Here is a 21,023-nt window from a genome sequence, read left to right on the forward strand (position 1 = left end):
CAAGCATACCCCCGGGCACCAAGCAAACCCCCGGGCACCAAGAATAACACCGGGCACCAAGCATACCCCGAGGCACCAAGCATACCCCCGGGCACCAAGCATACCCTCGGGCACCAAGCATACCCCCGGGCACCAAGCATACCCCCGGGCACCAAGCTCGTTTTGAAAGTTATATCATCAAATCCCGCCATATGCAGTAAAGTACTGGTTACTCTGATACAGAGTGTGCAGGTTCGAGTCCTGCTGTGGACGTAGAGACAATGTTTGTAAATAATTTCGACTGTTCGCGAATTATTAACCATGTATAAATATACATATAAATATACATAGGAAAACAGACTAACACACACACATCCGTGTCTGTGTGGTGACAGTCAACACACTTTACTGACCAACTTAATTAATAAAGCAGTCATATAACATCTTCATTATGCAATATATACTTTATTGAATTTTACACTGTAAAACATATACAATTTCACTTGTCAATACATACAGTTTTCTACTCAGTGGAAACTAAAAACGGATGGAAATGATTTAAAAGTCATCGACAAATTGACAATGAAAGCTCAAAGTTGTTTCAGTCCAGTTGTTCCAGTCACATCATTGTTACTTTTATTCTTGATGTACACACAAACACCACAGCACGTGAAAGTATGATTGTATCTGGAAGCATCGTGAATACTGTCAAGAGAGTTCCCTGTTAATTGCCTATTAAGAACAGAGAGCTACTCGGAAAATAAGACGTAATGAGACCGTCTTCAAAGGAGGATCTCAAGTTTCTGAGGCCAGAGAGGAGGCGCGAGTATCTCTGAGACGTCTGCTGCAGAAATCTTGAGAAGATACCTGAGCGAAGTTGACAGTCTCCGTGTTGACGTAACCCCGTAAGGAGTCGAGAAAGATGGAGTTGATACCAGAAGAGAGCACTTACAGGATTTACGTGGAAACACGGAGGCGAAGCTTGGGTATGGGACGTACCCGGAAGCTAAGCTTGGGTGTGGGACGTACTCGGAGGCGAAGCTTGGGTATGGGACGTACCCGGAGTCGAAGCTTGGGTGTGGGACGTACCCGGAGGCGAAGCTTGGGTGTGGGACGTACCCGGAGGCGAAGCTTGGGTGTGGGACGTACCCGGAGGCGAAGCTTGGGTGTGGGACGTACCCGGAGGCGAAGCTTGGGTGTGGGACGTACCCGGAGGCGAAGCTTGGGTGTGGGACGTACTCGGAGGCGAAGCTTGGGTATGGGACGTACCCGGAGTCGAAGCTTGGGTGTGGGACGTACCCGGAGGCGAAGCTTGGGTGTGGGACGTACCCGGAGGCGAAGCTTGGGTGTGGGACGTACCCGGAGTCGAAGCTTGGGTGTGGGACGTACCCGGAGGCGAAGCTTGGGTGTGGGACGTACCCGGAGGCGAAGCTTGGGTGTGGGACTTACCCGGAGGCGAAGCTTGGGTGCGGTGACCTGCCATAAAAAAACTGGTTGGTTAGTTATGCATGAAGCGCATCACAAGTCCAGAACTAATCAAGAATACTTAAATCCTTCACATTGAGATTAAAATACATTCTCAGTATATATACACGGGGATAAACATCTTAGGATATATATACTTGTCTTGGTGAAAGATGATGGTGCATTTTTACTCTGAATATTCCACTGAATAAAAATCAACCAATAATACGACGAATATTAGTGTACTGGCGAACTGTAGCCTTAATGACTGACGCCCGGTGGTCTGGTGGCTAAAGCTCCCGCTTCACACACGGAGGGCCCGGGTTCGATTCCCGGCGGGTGGAAATTCCGACACGTTTCCTTACACCTATTGTCCTGTTCACCTAGCAGCAAATAGGTACCTGGGTGTTAGTCGACTGGTGTGGGTCGCATCCTGGGGGACAAGATTAAGGACCCCAATGGAAATAAGTTAGACAGTCCTCGATGACGCACTGACTTTCTTGGGTTATCCTGGGTGGCTAACCCTCCGGGGTTAAAAATCCGAACGAAATCTTATCTTATCTTATCTTATCTTGTCAGGGCCAGAAAATTTTAACTTAAACAAGCAAATGATTAGCTTCCAATAATAATTTAGTTAAATATATTCATGTTTAATACGATAATCTTGTTACTTCTGATAATTTTTTGACATAATTACGTGTGATTACTATTTACAGCAGTGAAAAATTAAATTGGTTTTATTGTGACCATTAACGTTTGCACGCGGTGACAATGGTGAGTGACTGTGAGTGTGACTGGTGAGTAGCAGTGATGAGTTACAGTGAGGTGAGTAACAGAGGTGGAGGACGACTTGCATGATCAACGAATTACGTTTTATTAACTAACCATTAAGACGACAGTTGCCACTGTGATGATGGTAGTCGCGTTCATGGTGGTAGTCGTGACTGGTTATCTTGTGGTAGTCGTTGCTATGCTCTTGGTGGTCATTGTTCCATCTGTTGTAGTCGCCGTGGCCTCTCCCTCGTGGTCATGGCCACAGCTACCGAGAAGTTGGTGGCCACAAGTGGCCTTGACTGCCAAGTTCTCGCCACTGGTGCATTGGTGGTTGCAGAGGCTCTTGAAATGGTGAACCATTGTAGCCTGGAGAGGCTCTCCCTGAGGAGAGGAAGGGAGTAGTGAACTGAGAAGAGGAAGGGAGTAGTGAACTGAGGAGAGAGGGAGGGAATAGTGAAGTGAGGAGAGAGGGACGGAGTCGTGAACTGAGAAGTAAGGGAAAGCTGAGTTTTTTTCATTTAGAAAAGCTGGATATATACCGCAGTTTCCGGTATATATCCAATATGTAAGACAATGTTTCCAAGCAGTTATTTGGTTGATGTGTGCCTCCGGTGATGTGCTCGGTGTTATGGTCACCCCAAGGTTTTTTCTCCCTGTGTGAGGTCTGTAGTCTTTGTCCACCTAGCCTATACTCTGTCTGCGGTCTTCTTTGCCCCTTCCCCAATCTTCATGACTTTGCATTTGGCTGGATTGAATTCGAGAAGCCAGTTACTGGACCACATGTCCAGCCTGTCCAGGTCTCTTTGCAGTCCTGCCTCATCCTCATCCGATTTAATTCTTCTCATCAACTTCACGTCATCTGCGAACAGGGACACTTCAGAGTCTATTCCTTCCATCATGTCGTTCACATATATCAAAAATAGCACTGGTCCTAGAACTGACCCCTGTGGAACCCCGCTCGTAACAGGCGCCCACTGTGATACCTCTTCACGTACCATGACTCGTTGCTGCCTCCCTGTCAGGTATTCCCTTATCCATTGCAGTGCCCTCCCTTTTACATGCGCCTGATCCTCCAGCTTCTGCACTAATCTCTTGTGGGGAACTGTGTCAAAGGCCTTCCTGCAGACTAGGAAAACGCAATCTACCCACCCCTCTCTCTCGTGTCTTACTTCTGTTACCTTGTCATAAAACTCCAGGAGGTTTGTGATACAGGATTTGCCTTCCATGAACCCATGCTGGTTTTCATTTATAATCTTGTTCCTTTCCAGGTGTTCGACCACTCTCCTCCTGATAATCTTCTCCATGACTTTGCACACAATACATGTCAGAGACACAGGTCTGTAGTTTAGTGCCTCGTTTCTGTTTCCTTTCTTAAATATGGGGACTACATTAGCTGTCTTCCATTTCTCAGGTAGTTGCCCAGTTTCAAGGGATGTGTTGAAGATTGTGGTTAGAGGCACGCACAGCATCTCTGCTCCTTCTCTAAGGACCCATGGGGAGATGTTGTCCGGTCCCATCGCCTTTGAGGTGTCAAGGTCACCTAAGAGCTTCTTCACCTCCTCAGTTGTTCGTATGTCATCCAACACTTGTTGGTATATTCCCTCTTGATGTTCCCTTCTGTGCTGTCTTCCCACAGCCCTTCCTGTCTCTACTGTAAAAACTTCCTTAAATCTCCTGTTCAGCTCCTCACATACCTGTGTGTGTGTGTGTGTGTGTGTGTGTGTGTGTGTGTGTGTGTGTGTGTGTGTGTGTGTGTGTGTGTGTGTGTGTGTGTGTGTGTGTGTGTGTGTGTGAGTGTGTGTGTGTGTATGTACGTGTGTGTATGTGTGTGTGTGAGTGTGTGTGTGTGTGTGTGTGTGTGTATGTACGTGTGTGTACTCACCTAGTTGTACTCACCTAGTTGAGGTTGCGGGGGTCGAGTCCGAGCTCCTGGCCCCGCCTCTTCACTGATCGCTACTAGGTCACTCTCCCTGAGCCGTGAGCTTTATCATACCTCTGCTTAAAGCTATGTATGGATCCTGCCTCCACTACATCGCTTCCCAAACTATTCCACTTACTGACTACTCTGTGGCTGAAGAAATACTTCCTAACATCCCTGTGATTCATCTGTGTCTTCAGCTTCCAACTGTGTCCCCTTGTTACTGTGTCCAATCTCTGGAACATCCTGTCTTTGTCCACCTTGTCAATTCCTCTCAGTATTTTGTATGTCGTTATCATGTCCCCCCTATCTCTCCTGTCCTCCAGTGTCGTCAGGTTGATTTCCCTTAACCTCTCCTCGTAGGACATACCTCTTAGCTCTGGGACTAGTCTTGTTGCAAACCTTTGCACTTTCTCTAGTTTCTTCACGTGCTTGGCTAGGTGTGGGTTCCAAACTGGTGCCGCATACTCCAATATGGGCCTAACATACACGGTGTACAGGGTCCTGAATGATTCCTTATTAAGATGTCGGAATGCTGTTCTGAGGTTTGCTAGGCGCCCATATGCTGCAGCAGTTATTTGGTTGATGTGCGCTTCAGGAGATGTGCCTGGTGTTATACTCACCCCAAGATCTTTTTCCTTGAGTGAGGTTTGTAGTCTCTGACCCCCTAGACTGTACTCCGTCTGCGGCCTTCTTTGCCCTTCCCCAATCTTCATGACTTTGCACTTGGTGGGATTGAACTCCTGGAGCCAATTGTTGGACCAGGTCTGCAGCCTGTCCAGATCCCTTTGTAGTTCTGCCTGGTCTTCGATCGAGTGTATTCTTCTCATCAACTTCACGTCATCTGCAAACAGGGACACCTCAGAGTGTGTGTGTGTGCGTGTGTGTGAGTGTGTGTGTGTGTGTGTGTGTGTGTGTGTGTGTGTGTGTGTGTGTGTGTGTGTGTGTGTGTGAGTGTGTGTGTGTGTGTGTGTGTGTGTGTGTGTGTTTGTGTGTGAGTGTTTGTGTGTGTGTGTGTGTGTGAGTGTTTGTGTGTGTGTGTGTGTGTGTGTGTGTGTGTGTGTGTGTGTGTGTGTGTGTGTGTGTGTGTGTGTGTGTGCACGAGTGTGTACTCACACAGAAACGCACACAGAACTACTATATTCTCAACAAGTTAATTAAGAGTGATACTCACACACTCCACTTACTCTGAAAGTCGCACTTTAATTTTATTTCTTAATTGATCCTTACGGCAATGCTTAATAAAGACCATTTTCCAGTGAAATTTTCCTCTGTTCGCCGCAAGCAGTTGCCAGTGTATTATTTAATGAGATTTTTAATATGTGGAATTTTTTCATCTGGCAAATTTTTTGTTTTTAGATTTTCTATTCTCTTTCTATTTTTATCGTTTCGAGTTTACGTTGCGTTAATTTTTATGTTTGAAATTAAAGTGGGAGAAGCAAGAACAGAGACTCTTAATTAGTTCTCCTGGGAGCAAAATTTGTGAGAGCAAATGAGGCGAAATTACATAGTAATTACACAGTAACACTACACAGTAACATTACAGAGTGACATTACAGAGTGACATTACAAAGTAACATTACACAATAACATTACACAGTAACATTACACAGTAACATTACACAATAACATTACACAGTAACATTACACAGTAACATTACACAGTAACATTACACAGTAACATTACACAGTAACATTACACAGTAACATTACACAGTAACATTACACAGTAACATTACACAGTAATATTACACAGTAACATTACACCGTAACATTACACAATAACATTACACAGTAACATTACACAGTAACATTACACAGTAACATTACACAGTAACACTACACAGTAACATTACACAGTAAAATTACACAGTAACATTACACAATAACATTACACAGTAACATTACACAGTAACATTACACAGTAACATTACACAATAACATTACACAACATTACACAGTAACATTACACAGTAACATTACATAGTAACATTACACAGTAACATTACACAGTAACATTACACAATAACATTACACAATAACATTACACAGTAACATTACACAGTAACATTACACAGTAACATTACAAAATAACATTACAGAGTAAAATTACACAGCAACATTACACAATAACATTACACAGTAACATTACACAGTAACATTACACAGTAACATTACACAGTAACATTACACAGTAACATTACACAATAACATTACACAGTAACATTACACAATAACATTACACAGTAATATTACACAGTAACATTACACAGTAACATTACACAGAAACATTACACAATAACATTACACAATAACATTACACAGTAACATTACACAGTAACATTACACAGTAACATTACACAATAACTTTACACAGTAACATTACACAATAACATTACACAGTAACATTACACAATAACTTTACACAGTAACATTACACAATAACATTACACAGTAACATTACACAATAACATTACCCAATAACATTACACAATAACATTACACAGTAACATTACACAGTAACATTACACAATAACATTACACAGTAACATTACACAATAACATTACACAATAACATTACACAAAAACATTACACAGTAACATTACACAATAACATTACACAGTAACATTACACAATAACATTACACAGTAACATTTCACAATAACATTACACAGTAACATTACACAATAACATTACACAGTAACATTACACAGTAACATTACACAGTAACATTACACAATAACATTACACAATAACAATACACAGTAACATTACACAGTAACATTACATAGTAACATTACACAATAACATTACACAGTAACATTACACAGCAACATTACACAGTAACATTACACAGTAACATTACACAGTAACATTACACAGTAACATTACACAGTAACATTACACAATAACATTACACAATAACATTACACAGTAACATTACACAGTAACATTACACAGTAACATTACACAGTAACATTACACAATAACATTACACAGTAACATTACACAATAACATTACACAGTAACATTACACAATAACATTACACAGTAACATTACACAATAACATTACACAGCAACATTACACAGTAACATTACACAGTAACATTACACAATAACATTACACAGTAACATTACACAATAACATTACACAGTAACATTACACAGTAACATTTCACAGTAACATTACACAGTAACATTACACAGTAACATTATACAGTAACATTACACAGTAACATTACACAGTAACATTACACAATAACATTACACAGTAACATTACACAGTAACATTACACAGTAACATTACACAGTAACATTACACAGTAACATTACACAATAACATTACACAGTAACATTACACAGTAACATTACACAGTAACATTACACAGTAACATTACACAGTAACATTACACAATAACATTACACAGTAACATTACACAGTAACATTACACAGTAACATTACACAGTAACATTACACAGTAACATTACACAGTAACATTACACAGTAACATTACACAGTAACATTACACAGTAATATTACACAGTAACATTACACAGTAACATTACACAATAACATTACACAGTAACATTACACAGTAACATTACACAGTAACATTACACAGTAACACTACACAGTAACATTACACAGTAACATTATACAGTAAAATTACACAATAACATTACACAGTAACATTACACAGTAACATTACACAGTAACATTACACAATAACATTACACAATAACATTACACAGTAACATTACACAGTAACATTACACAGTAACATTACACAGTAACATTACACAGTAACATTACACAATAACATTGCACAGTAACATTACACAGTAACATTACACAGTAACATTGCACAGTAACATTACAAAATAACTTTACACAGTAACTCTACACAGCAACTCTACACAGTAACTCTACACAGTAACTCTACACAGTAACTCTACACAGTAACTCTACACAGTAACTCTACACAGTAACTCTACACAGTAACTCTACACAGTAACTCTACACAGTAACTCTACACAGTAACTCTACACAGTAACGTTACACAATAACATTACACAGTAACATTACACAATAACATTACACAGTAACATTACACAATAACATTACACAGTAACATTACACAATAACATTACACAGCAACATTACACAGTAACATTACACAGTAACATTACACAATAACATTACACAGTAACATTACACAATAACATTACACAGTAACATTACACAGTAACATTTCACAGTAACATTACACAGTAACATTACACAGTAACATTATACAGTAACATTACACAGTAACATTACACAGTAACATTACACAATAACATTACACAGTAACATTACACAGTAACATTACACAGTAACATTACACAGTAACATTACACAGTAACATTACACAATAACATTACACAGTAACATTACACAGTAACATTACACAGTAACATTACACAGTAACATTACACAGTAACATTACACAATAACATTACACAGTAACATTACACAGTAACATTACACAGTAACATTACACAGTAACATTACACAGTAACATTACACAGTAACATTACACAGTAACATTACACAGTAACATTACACAGTAATATTACACAGTAACATTACACATTAACATTACACAATAACATTACACAGTAACATTACACAGTAACATTACACAGTAACATTACACAGTAACACTACACAGTAACATTACACAGTAACATTATACAGTAAAATTACACAATAACATTACACAGTAACATTACACAGTAACATTACACAGTAACATTACACAATAACATTACACAATAACATTACACAGTAACATTACACAGTAACATTACACAGTAACATTACACAGTAACATTACACAGTAACATTACACAATAACATTGCACAGTAACATTACACAGTAACATTACACAGTAACATTACACAGTAACATTACAAAATAACATTACAGAGTAACATTACACAGCAACATTACACAGTAACATTACACAATAACATTACACAGTAACATTACACAGTAACATTACACAGTAACATTACACAGTAACATTACACAATAACTTTACACAGTAACATTACACAATAACATTACACAGTAACATTACACAATAACTTTACACAGTAACATTACACAATAACATTACACAGTAACATTACACAATAACATTACCCAATAACATTACACAATAACATTACACAGTAACATTACACAGTAACATTACACAATAACATTACACAGTAACATTACACAATAACATTACACAATAACATTACACAATAACATTACACAGTAACATTACACAATAACATTACACAGTAACATTACACAATAACATTACACAGTAACATTTCACAATAACATTATACAGTAACATTACACAATAACATTACACAGTAACACTACACAGTAACATTACACAGTAACATTACACAATAACATTACACAATAACAATACACAGTAACATTACACAGTAACATTACATAGCAACATTACACAATAACATTACACAGTAACATTACACAGCAACATTACACAGTAACATTACACAGTAACATTACATAATAACATTACACAGTAACATTACACAGTAACATTACACAGTAACATTACATAATAACATTACACAGTTACGTTACACAGTAACATTACACAGTAACATTACACAGTAACATTACACAGTAACATTACATAATAACATTACACAGTAACATTACACAGTAACATTACACAATAACATTTCACAGTAACATTACACAGTAACATTACACAGTAACATTACACAGTAACATTACACAGTAACATTACACAGTTACGTTACACAGTAACATTACACTGTATCATTACACAGTAACATTACACAGTAACATTACACAGTAACATTACACAGTAACATTACACAGTAGCATTACTCAATAACATTACACAGTAACATTACACAGTAACATTACACAGTAACATTACACAGTAACATTACACAGTAACATTACACAGTAACATTACACAGTAACATTACACAGTAACATTACACAGTAACATTACACAGTAACATTACACAGTAACATTACACAATAACATTACACAGTAACATTACACAATAACATTACACAGTAACATTACACAGTAACATTACACAGTAACATTACACAATAACATTACACAATAACATTACACAGTAACATTACACAGTAACGTTACACAGTAACATTACACAGTAACATTACACATTAACATTACACAGTAACATTACACAGTAACATTGCACAGTAACATTACACAGTAACATTACACAGTAACATTACACAGTAACATTACACAGTAACATTACACAGTAACATTACACAGTAACATTACACAGTAACATTACACAGTTACATTACACAGTAACATTACACAGTAACATTACACAGTAACATTACACAGTTACATTACACAGTAACATTACACTGTAACATTACACAGTAACATTACACAGTAACATTACACAGTAACATTACACAGTAACATTACACAGTAACATTACACAGTAACATTACACAGTAACATTACACAGTAACATTACACAGTAACATTACACAGTAACATTACACAGTAACATTACACAGTAACATTACACAGTTACATTACACAGTAACATTACACTGTAACATTACACAGTAACATTACACAGTAACATTACACAGTAACATTACACAGTAACATTACACAGTAACATTACACAGTAACATTACACAGTAACATTACACAGTAACATTACACAGTAACATTACACAGTAACATTACACAGTAACATTACACAGTAACATTACACAGTTACGTTACACAGTAACATTACACTGTATCATTACACAGTAACATTACACAGTAACATTACACAGTAACATTACACAGTAACATTACACAGTAGCATTACTCAATAACATTACACAGTAACATTACACAGTAACATTACACAGTAACATTACACAGTAACATTACACAGTAACATTACACAGTAACATTACACAGTAACATTACACAGTAACATTACACAGTAACATTACACAGTAACATTACACAGTAACATTACACAATAACATTACACAGTAACATTACACAATAACATTACACAGTAACATTACACAGTAACATTACACAGTAACATTACACAATAACATTACACAATAACATTACACAGTAACATTACACAGTAACATTACACAGTAACATTACACAGTAACATTACACAGTAACATTACACAGTAACATTACACAGTAACATTGCACAGTAACATTACACAGTAACATTACACAGTAACATTACACAGTAACATTACACAGTAACATTACACAGTAACATTACACAGTAACATTACACAGTAACATTACACAGTTACATTACACAGTAACATTACACAGTAACATTACACAGTAACATTACACAGTTACATTACACAGTAACATTACACTGTAACATTACACAGTAACATTACACAGTAACATTACACAGTAACATTACACAGTAACATTACACAGTAACATTACACAGTAACATTACACAGTAACATTACACAGTAACATTACACAGTAACATTACACAGTAACATTACACAGTAACATTACACAGTAACATTACACAGTAACATTACACAGTTACATTACACAGTAACATTACACTGTAACATTACACAGTAACATTACACAGTAACATTACACAGTAACATTACACAGTAACATTACACAGTAACATTACACAGTAACATTACACAGTAACATTACACAGTAACATTACACAATAACATTACACAGTAACATTACACAGTAACATTACAGAGTAACCTTACAGAGTAACATTACACAGTAACATTACACAGTAACATTACACAGTAACATTACATAGTAACACACAACAGTGACGTAACACAACAACACATAACAGTAACATAACATGCAGAGTTCTCATAACGTTAGTGTTTTACGAGGTTAATAACGTTAGTGTTTTACGAGGTTAATAACGTTAGTGTTTTACGAGGTTAATAACGTTAGTGTTTTACGACATTAATAACGTTATTGTTTTACGAGGTTAATAACGTTACGTTATTAACCCGCTAATCGTTTACTTGTTTTTTTGTTCCCTCTGGGAACATCTGGTCAGCTTGTGAGTTTATCTGATTTAAGCTTTGCATCCGTCTGCTTACTTTGTTACTGCATCGCGTCGTGTCCTTCTCTTGTTTTTTCCTTCGTGTCTTTGTTGTTACTCTGGGACGGGTTATTCTTTATTATCATTTTTAAATTCATGATTCCCTTTAATGTATTTGTATTGTATGCAATTTTTTTCTTTGGTTGCGTACGAAGGAATATAATTACTTGGTGGGTCTGCCGCTGGTGGGTCTGCTGCTGGTGGGTCTGCTGCTGGTGGGTCTGCTGCTGGTGGGTCTGCTGCTGGTGGGTCTGCTGCTGGTGGGTCTGCGGATGGTGGGTCTGTGGCTGGTGGGTCTGCTGCTGGTGGGTCTGCTGCTGGTGGGTCTGCCGCTGGTGGGTCTGCCGCTGGTGGGTCTGTGGCTGGTGGGTTTGCCGCTGGTGGGTCTGCCGTTGGTGGGTCTGCCAGCAGAGTAATTAATGGCCGGGTTGTTGCTGCTGTTCTGTGTACTTCATTTTCGTTTCTTCTCCCGTATCCTGTTTTCTCCTACCTCATCGATTTGGTACGTAAATATAAATCTTCATTTGTTTACGGCCTTACTTTTGACAGATGTCGGTTGGCAGTGACTGACACGTAGCAAGCATTTGCAGTCCAATACAAATGTTCAATGCCACACAATTCCGAAGCATGGAACTGACACGCATGAGCAGTGCCGCACAACTATCAGGGTTTCCTAGACACTCGTATCGTTGTACACACAGGAGCTTACATACGATATTATTAGCCAAAGACTGCCAGTAAAGAGCCAGCAAGGACTGCATTTTTCAGGGCTATATTTTCTCTAAACAGACACCATGTTGGTGCCAAGGTATTCAAGGCAACAGAGGTGGTTGTAATCTAATGATCTATATATATATATATATATATATATATATATATATATATATATATATATATATATATATATATATATATATATATATATATATGTATATATATATATATATATATATATATATATATATATATATATATATATATATATATATATATATATATATATATATATATATATATATATATATATATATATATATATATTTATATAGGGAAGTACCACCTCTATAGCTGGAATGGGGACAATAAACGTACCTCAGGGAAAACTCAAGGTTCTCCCCGGAGCTGTTTGAATATTTTCTTCTCCTACCACCCCCTATATATTTTTTATTCTATGTAAACATTTATTAATAAACAAAATACATTTACAGAAAAAAACATAAACATGAATACAATGGAACAATGTATCAAAGATCATGAATTTCCTCCAGCTCCTCCGAGGCTGGACGTGAGCCAAGTATGCAGCAAGCATTTCCCCTCTGGATGAAGACGCTGAGGCGCTGGAACATGAAAGTGGCTGCCCTTGGGTCCCTGGTGGTGTCGATGAGTCTGGAACCCAATTCTTTAAGGAAACGTGTGGCATTTTTTCCCCATGATCCCAAGGTCTCTGACCCCACTGGGACAAATTGATACTGTTGGCTAATGTCCCTGTACTTGCTGATCTTGTACTCCTCCCTGTGGTCAGCAGCTCCTCCCTGTCGCCCCACACTGTGATGGATATAGGTGTCAGCCTATATATATATATATATATATATATATATATATATATATATATATATATATATATATATATATATATATATATATATATATATATATCGTGCCGAATAGGCAGAACTTGCGATCTTGGCTTAAATAGCAACGCTCATCTTGCCATATAGGACAAGTGAAAATTTGTGTATGCAATAATTTCGCCAAAATCATTCTGAACCTAACGAAAAAAATGTATTTCACTGTGTTTGTTTAGTATTAAATTATCGTAAACAAATCTAAAATATATTTAGTTGGGTTAGGCTAAAATAAATTGCTCTTGTTATAATAAGGTTAGGTAAGTTTTCTAAGATTCTTTTGGTGCAAAATTAAAAATTTTTACATTAACATTCATGAAAAAAAAATATATCTTCAAACGTATAAGAGAAAATGTCAGAAATGACTTAATTTTAAATGAGTTCTTGCTAACTGACCAGTTTTACATATTCGGCACGACATATATATATATATATATATATATATATATATATATATATATATATATATATATATATATATATAGATTAATACTGGAGAACGTTACTGGGCCAGTTTTAAAGTGGCTTTTGGTACAATGTCGGGCCAGTGCTTCTCTGCTCTTTTGACTTACCTGTGTTTTCTCTGGCTTCCTTTCTAAAGATTTTTTCCTTCTTTTCGGTTTAGCAAACTAATTGTGCCTCCTTTCTCTCTCTTGTTGGTCCTTCTAACCTCACAACCTCTGCCTTTGCGCTTATTTAACTATATTCTATCAAATTTGTTCCGTTTATTCTCTTCTAACTGGGTTACTCTTCCAGGGTTTCCGTGCTGTTTGTGGCTGTTACGACGACTAGAATATAAATTATCCTGACGGTACACATCTTTTCTCCTATTTTTCGAGTCAATGTACATGGCTTTATCTGTTTCATATTGTTTAAATTTTACCCTCTCAGGAAACTTGAGCGACCGAGGCTTATTTAGACTGGAGAGGATACGCTTGTTTTGATTATTTCTAGAAAACTGTTGGAGGATCTTTGGTGAAGCAAGATTTTCCAAGTGTTGGTGATTCTTATGGTTTCTTGCGCGTCGATGTTGTGATCCTGCAGAGCTGCCTGTAAAGTGCTTCTTATCTCTGTGTTCATTTTTCTTGCGATCTCCTGAAAGTTGCAACGTACCTCTGTTACGCTTGACAGATGTTTGTATATATTCTTCTGTCCGAGGTTTTCTTAGTTTGGAATCACGTGCATTATTTTCTGTTCGTCGTTTGTGTTGGTAAGTGCAGAGGCTCTTGGTAATTAACTGATTCGTTTTACTATCAGTCTTGGATAAAATTTTCAGACACTTTCTGAGCAACTTTCCTTCGTCACTTACCACTTCGTTTCGTCTTGTCTTCTTGAAGTCATTAAGCTTTGAGTGACTCTCCTTGTCCTTGGTCTTGTTTAAAAGTTTTTGAAGACCTCTGGAGTTTTCCACTGAGTATTTTTTGTTTCTCTTAAGATTTCTAATATTTTTTTCCTCTCTGGGTTGTCCTTTTTTCATTCCTATTGTTCCCGGTGAAAGATTCCTTGTATATTCTGTTCCTTTCCTAACTTGCTTGATGTTTCCCTCAACTCGTTTATTTATTATTTTTTTGTTGGTTGCTGCTACGATGTTTTTTCTCTGTCGATTTTCTTTCTGGATTTGCTTATGTTTTATGTTTTTACGAGATTTAGTGTCAGTAACCCTGGTGGATCTTTTATGATTTTGCTTTTTCTGGTGATCCAGAAATAAATGATCGTCATTAGGTTTATTATGCGACGTTATTCTCCTTTTACGTCCAGTAGTTGAAGATGCTATCAGTTTAGAATCTTTAAACTTTGGTTGACTACGTTTGTCTTTCACATTTTCGTTCAACTCACTAAGAGTTAGTTTAGGGGAATAATGATCCTGCTCTTTGCGTCTCTGATACCTCGACACACTGTTCTCTCTCCTCTTGTCAGTATTGGAGTTCCACTTTTTGTCCCGTCTCGTTAAACTGTAATCCTTGTTCCTTGCCTGGCGTCTTCGTCGTGGCGGTGAGCTGACGATGTTCCTCTTCGCTGTGCGATTTGTCGGGTATCGTGTTTGACTTCGTTTACTGGAGAGATCTTCGTCATATCTTTCCTTCATTCTCAAATTAGATTTAACTTTTTTTTTGTCTTCAATTTTCTTATGATGACGAATTTCTGGGAATCCTGTGTTCACTGAAAATTGTTTTCTTTTATTAGTTATTTCTATCTCAGTTTTGTTTCTAGACTTTTTGGTCCGTAGTTGGCTGGTCATGTTCTTAACATTTTTGTTAATCTGTCGTCGATAACGTCTAGATGTATTCTTGAAGATTTTCCCGTTTCGTTTCACATTTTTAATCGTTTTTTCCTCCTTAATCCTTGTCCTTTTTATGTTTGCTTCCCTTCTTGGTCTGTGCTGTGAAGGACTACGTTCATCTGCTCTGCTGTCTCTCTTCTTAGAGCTTTTAATGACAAAATCAAGCTTACCCTGTTGTCTCCTTCGTCCCTCCAACCTCTCAGAGCTGTCACGCACAACATGTATCCTTTCCTTGACTGTCTTAGTACCATCTTTTATTCCTTTCTGTGTTCTTGAAATCTGTAGATTTTTCCCATTTATTCCTTGTTTCTCCTGGCGAGCCGCTGTTAGACAAGACTTGTACTGGTGATTACATCTGCGTCTCTCTTGTTCTACACGAGTGTCTCTCGTTCTCATGTTTAGCTTCTTTTCCCGGGAATCGTGAGATAATCTTATTAAGTGAGGATAAGATGACGACTCAACTTTCTTAACACCCTTGACTTGTTTAACCTTGCCAGCTTTTTTTAAACTTCTCGCTTTCTGCATGTGACTAGAATCTAATACACGGCTCTTATGATTTTTCTTTTTAGGTTTTTGATCCGTATGCGTCCTTGTCATAGATTTTAACTTTGTAATGTTTATTGTATTCTCTATACTTCCTGGGCTTTCTTGCTTCCCTCTTGATTTATTCTTCTCAGTAATCTTCCATTTCCCATTTTGATCCTCTTTCTTCGCCTGTGATCTTTCAAATCTGCCTCTGGAATATTTCTTTCTTTGAAACTCTCCTTCAGAGCCTTTTAGATTCTTGTATGGAGGTGCGGCAGTGTTATGTGTCTTCGATATCTTTGCCTTTTGTTCCAGGTATTTCCTGTCTTTTGCGTCCTTGACATTAATATTTTTCTTCCTCCTGGAGTGAATTTTGTCCTGGTTCTTCCCAGACGATCTAGGTTTTCCAGAGATCTGGCGTCGGCTCCAGCTCCTGGATCGACCCTCAGAGGGGCTTTTCGGTTTCTCATTCGACTCTTTCTCTCCACTAGTGTCGTCGTTATGGCTCAGGTTTCCCCTCTACAGAGACAAGACACGCCAAAAAGGAAGCGATTTTAGCCATTAATCTAAGTCTGCATTACTGCTACATTATTAATGATTACTGACACAAAAACAAATATCTAGAGACAAATTTGTAAATCTATGAAGCAGTTTGTGCTTTTAGTAAACACTTTGCATTCCTCTAAAACATTATGTATATCTATAGAACACTGTGCATCAATGGAGCACTAAGCATTTCTACCCAACACTTTATTTAACTATGCAACAATACATGCCTATAGAACACTATATATAGTTAGAGAAGCTTTCGTGACTCCAAACAAATCCTATACGAAAGCCCGAATGATATTATTCTTAGTATTAACACAGCTGTACTCAGTACAACCTCCACGATCCCTAACGTACATTGTGTGGGCTGCCCTTGTGGCTCGTCTCCCTGGGAGACTGCCAGGTAGTGTCGAAGTCGTTGTACTTTTTGAAGTACTTCGAATCGTGACGGTTGTCGTTGACCTTCTTGCCGTGGTTGTGCTCCAGCTTCTGGTGCACGATCTGTAGAATACAAAAGCGTTAGCGTAAAAATTAAACCACTTATGTTTGTGTAAATTCATGTTAATGTATGTGAATAATAATAATAATAATAATAATAATAATGATAATAATGATAATAATAATAATAATAATAATAGTAATAATGATAAAAATAATAATAATAATAATAATAATAATAATAATAATGATAATGATAATAATAATAATAATAATAATAATAATAATAATAATAATAATAATAATAATAATAATAATAATAATAATAATAATAATAATAATAATAATAATAATAATAATAATAATAATAATAATAATAATAATAATAATAATGATAATAATAATGATAATAATAATAATAATGATAATAATAATAATAATAATAATAATAATAATAATAATAATAATAATAATAATAATAATTGTAACTAATGTTGAGTGACCTTATGGTTTTGCTGATAGTCGTGGTGACCTCTACCGCCGTTGTGGTGACCTATGTGATCTTGAGCGCCGTCGTAGTGATTGTGATGGTCGTCCTGGGTCGTGTATTTCATGTAGTTGTCGTAAATGTGTTGGGTCCTGTACGTCTGGTTGTGTTTGTCATGGTCGTGCTGGGTCGTGTGCTTCTTGTCATGGCTGTCGTGGTTGTGTCTGGTCTTGTGTTTTTTGTCGTAGTTGTGGTGATGTTGGGTCTTGCGTTTCTTGTCGTGGTTGCCATGGTCGTGTTGAGTCTCTTGCTCTTTGTCGTGGTCGTGTTGGGTCTTGTACCTCTTGTCGTGGGTGTTGTTGTCGTGTCTGGTCTTGTACTTTTTGTTATAGTCTTCACGGATCTTATTTTTCTTGTCGTCTTCACGCCTGGTCTTCTGTTTCTTGTCACTGTCGTCGCGGTACTCGCGTTTCTTGACGTGTCTGTGTCTGGTCGTGCGCATTACGTCACTGTCGCCACGGGATACGTGCTTCTTCTCGTGGTTGCCGTGGTAACTCTGACAATATCAAAATGTATTTATTAAATGTATTTGTTAAATATTCTGTTAAACAATATCCAAATTTGTAAAAGCTGTGTCTTGTGATAATAAACTATTATTATTATTATTATTATTATTATTATTATTGATGTTGTTGTAGTTATTATTATTAATTTGAATATGTATATTGGAAGGCAATTTTCTTTTTACTATTTCATTAATAAAGAAGACGCAGTTAGCAGAGATGTATATCTATCAGGCAGTATATATATAATACATATTATATATACACCAATGGATACTTTCCTGATCTATCGTCATGACCAACTTCCACCTGTGGATTTGTCCAAGGTGACGCCGCCTACGACTGCTTCACCTCACCTGTCTACAGTATATAAGCTCCGCATATATACTGTGCTCTTATCAGGATTAATGGACTGCTCACATCATCTCACGACTGAGGGACTGATTACCTCAAACTCCTTCTTATCTTCCACCATTCTTCTCTGTACTGGACTGAGGAAGTCACTGGTTGGCGAAACATTTCCACATTGAAGATACCCAAGTGTTGCACATGTGTCTAATTTAACAGCCTGTATGGTCTCTGAACAATTTATCTTTATATTTCTGAGGCGCTGTATATACACCCAAAGATGTATACCTATAAAGCACTGTATATATACCCAAAGATGTATATCTGTGAAGCACTGTAGATATACCCAAAGATGTACATCTGTGAGGCACGGTATATACACCCAAAGATGTTTATCTGTAAGGCACTATATATATACACCCAAAGATGTATATCTGTGAAGCACTGTATATACACCCAAAGATGTATATGTGAGGTACTGTACATACACCCAAAGATGTATATCTATAAAGCACTGTATATACACCCAAAGATGTATATCTATGAAGCACTGTAGATACCCCCAGAGATGTATATCTGAGAGGCACTGTATATACACCAAAAGATGTACATCTGTGAGGCACTGTATATACACCCAGAGGTGGTGTATCATTCAGGCAGTGTGTGTGTGTACATATATATACTCAGGGGTGTATATATCAAGGTATGTATATACTAAGGCAAAGTGTTCTTGACAGGTGGTGTACACGCAAATGTAATCCTTCTTGACCTTCATGTAGTTGACAGGTTTTCAACCTAGCATACCAGCCAATTATCTCTCAGCATTTATACAGAGAGATTAATCACTTCTTTAGGACTGGAAACATTGTTGAGGTGAGCGTGCAGGTGAACCCTGGCTTAACTCACCTATATAATGAACTGTGGAAATAAGCCAGGGACCCCAGTGGAAATAAGTCACTTTAACTTTATTGGATTATTCTAGGTAATCTACACATATGCTGCAATGTATGATATTTTATTTAACTGTATGTGTACCTGTATACACTTACTTAACCATATCTATATCTATATCTATATCTATACATATATATATATATATATATATATATACATATATATATATATATATATATATATATATATATATATATATATATATATATATATATATATATATATATACCTCATGACTAGGCATGCTAGCGGCCTTCTTTTTAATTAATATTTCATAATATGTAAACCCCACATTGCAATCTTTACAGAGAAATTAACATTTCATTTCAATTCCAGTACACAGGTTATTAGGGCTGACACTCCCAGTACACAGGTTACTAGGGCTGACACTCCCAGTACACAGGTTACTAGGGCTGACACTCTCAGTACACAGGTTACTAGGGCTGACACTCTCAGTACACAGGTTACTAGGGCTGACACTCTCAGTACACAGGTTACTAGGGCTGACACTCCCAGTACACAGGTTACTAGGGCTGACACTCTCAGTACACAGGTTACTAGGGCTGACACTCCCAGTACACAGGTTACTAGGGCTGACACTCTCAGTACACAGGTTACTAGGGCTGACACTCCCAGTACACAGGTTACTAGGGCTGACACTCTCAGTACACAGGTTACTAGGGCTGACACTCTCAGTACACAGGTTACTAGGGCTGACACTCTCAGTACACAGGTTACTAGGGCTGACACTCTCAGTACACAGGTTACTAGGGCTGACACTCCCTCGTCTGGTTCTCACTTCCTCATGGATAATCGTAGTTTTTTCCCCGTGTGAGAAGCGCAGAACTGTGTCAGTGAATTTGTAAAGAATATCTCTCAAACACTTGCAACTAATTTAGAAAAAAAATAGTAAAGA

General features: G+C 37.3%; 1 protein-coding gene across 3 annotated transcripts in view; it reads right to left on the reverse strand.

The window, feature by feature from the left end:
- Positions 1-424: 424 nt before the first annotated feature.
- The window catches only part of LOC128690838 (homeobox-like protein HDP1), a 67,922-nt gene continuing 47,323 nt past the window's right edge, over positions 425-21,023 (reverse strand). For 2 of the 3 annotated variants that reach the window (XM_070088214.1, XM_070088212.1), the window contains 4 exons: positions 18,259-18,798; positions 17,675-17,818; positions 14,535-17,287; positions 2,462-2,598 (listed from right to left, as the gene is read on the reverse strand). In XM_070088214.1, coding sequence (XP_069944315.1) covers positions 14,663-17,287; positions 17,675-17,818; positions 18,259-18,798 — 3,309 coding nt within the window. In that variant the 3' untranslated portion in view covers positions 2,462-2,598; positions 14,535-14,662. Of the gene's footprint in view, positions 1,456-2,328; positions 2,599-14,534; positions 17,288-17,674; positions 17,819-18,258; positions 18,799-21,023 lie in introns of those variants that run through there. The other variant, XM_070088215.1, reaches the window with a different exon arrangement.

Source organism: Cherax quadricarinatus, chromosome 24 (genome assembly GCF_038502225.1).
Source record: "Cherax quadricarinatus isolate ZL_2023a chromosome 24, ASM3850222v1, whole genome shotgun sequence".
NCBI classification, from domain to species: Eukaryota; Metazoa; Arthropoda; class Malacostraca; order Decapoda; family Parastacidae; genus Cherax; species Cherax quadricarinatus.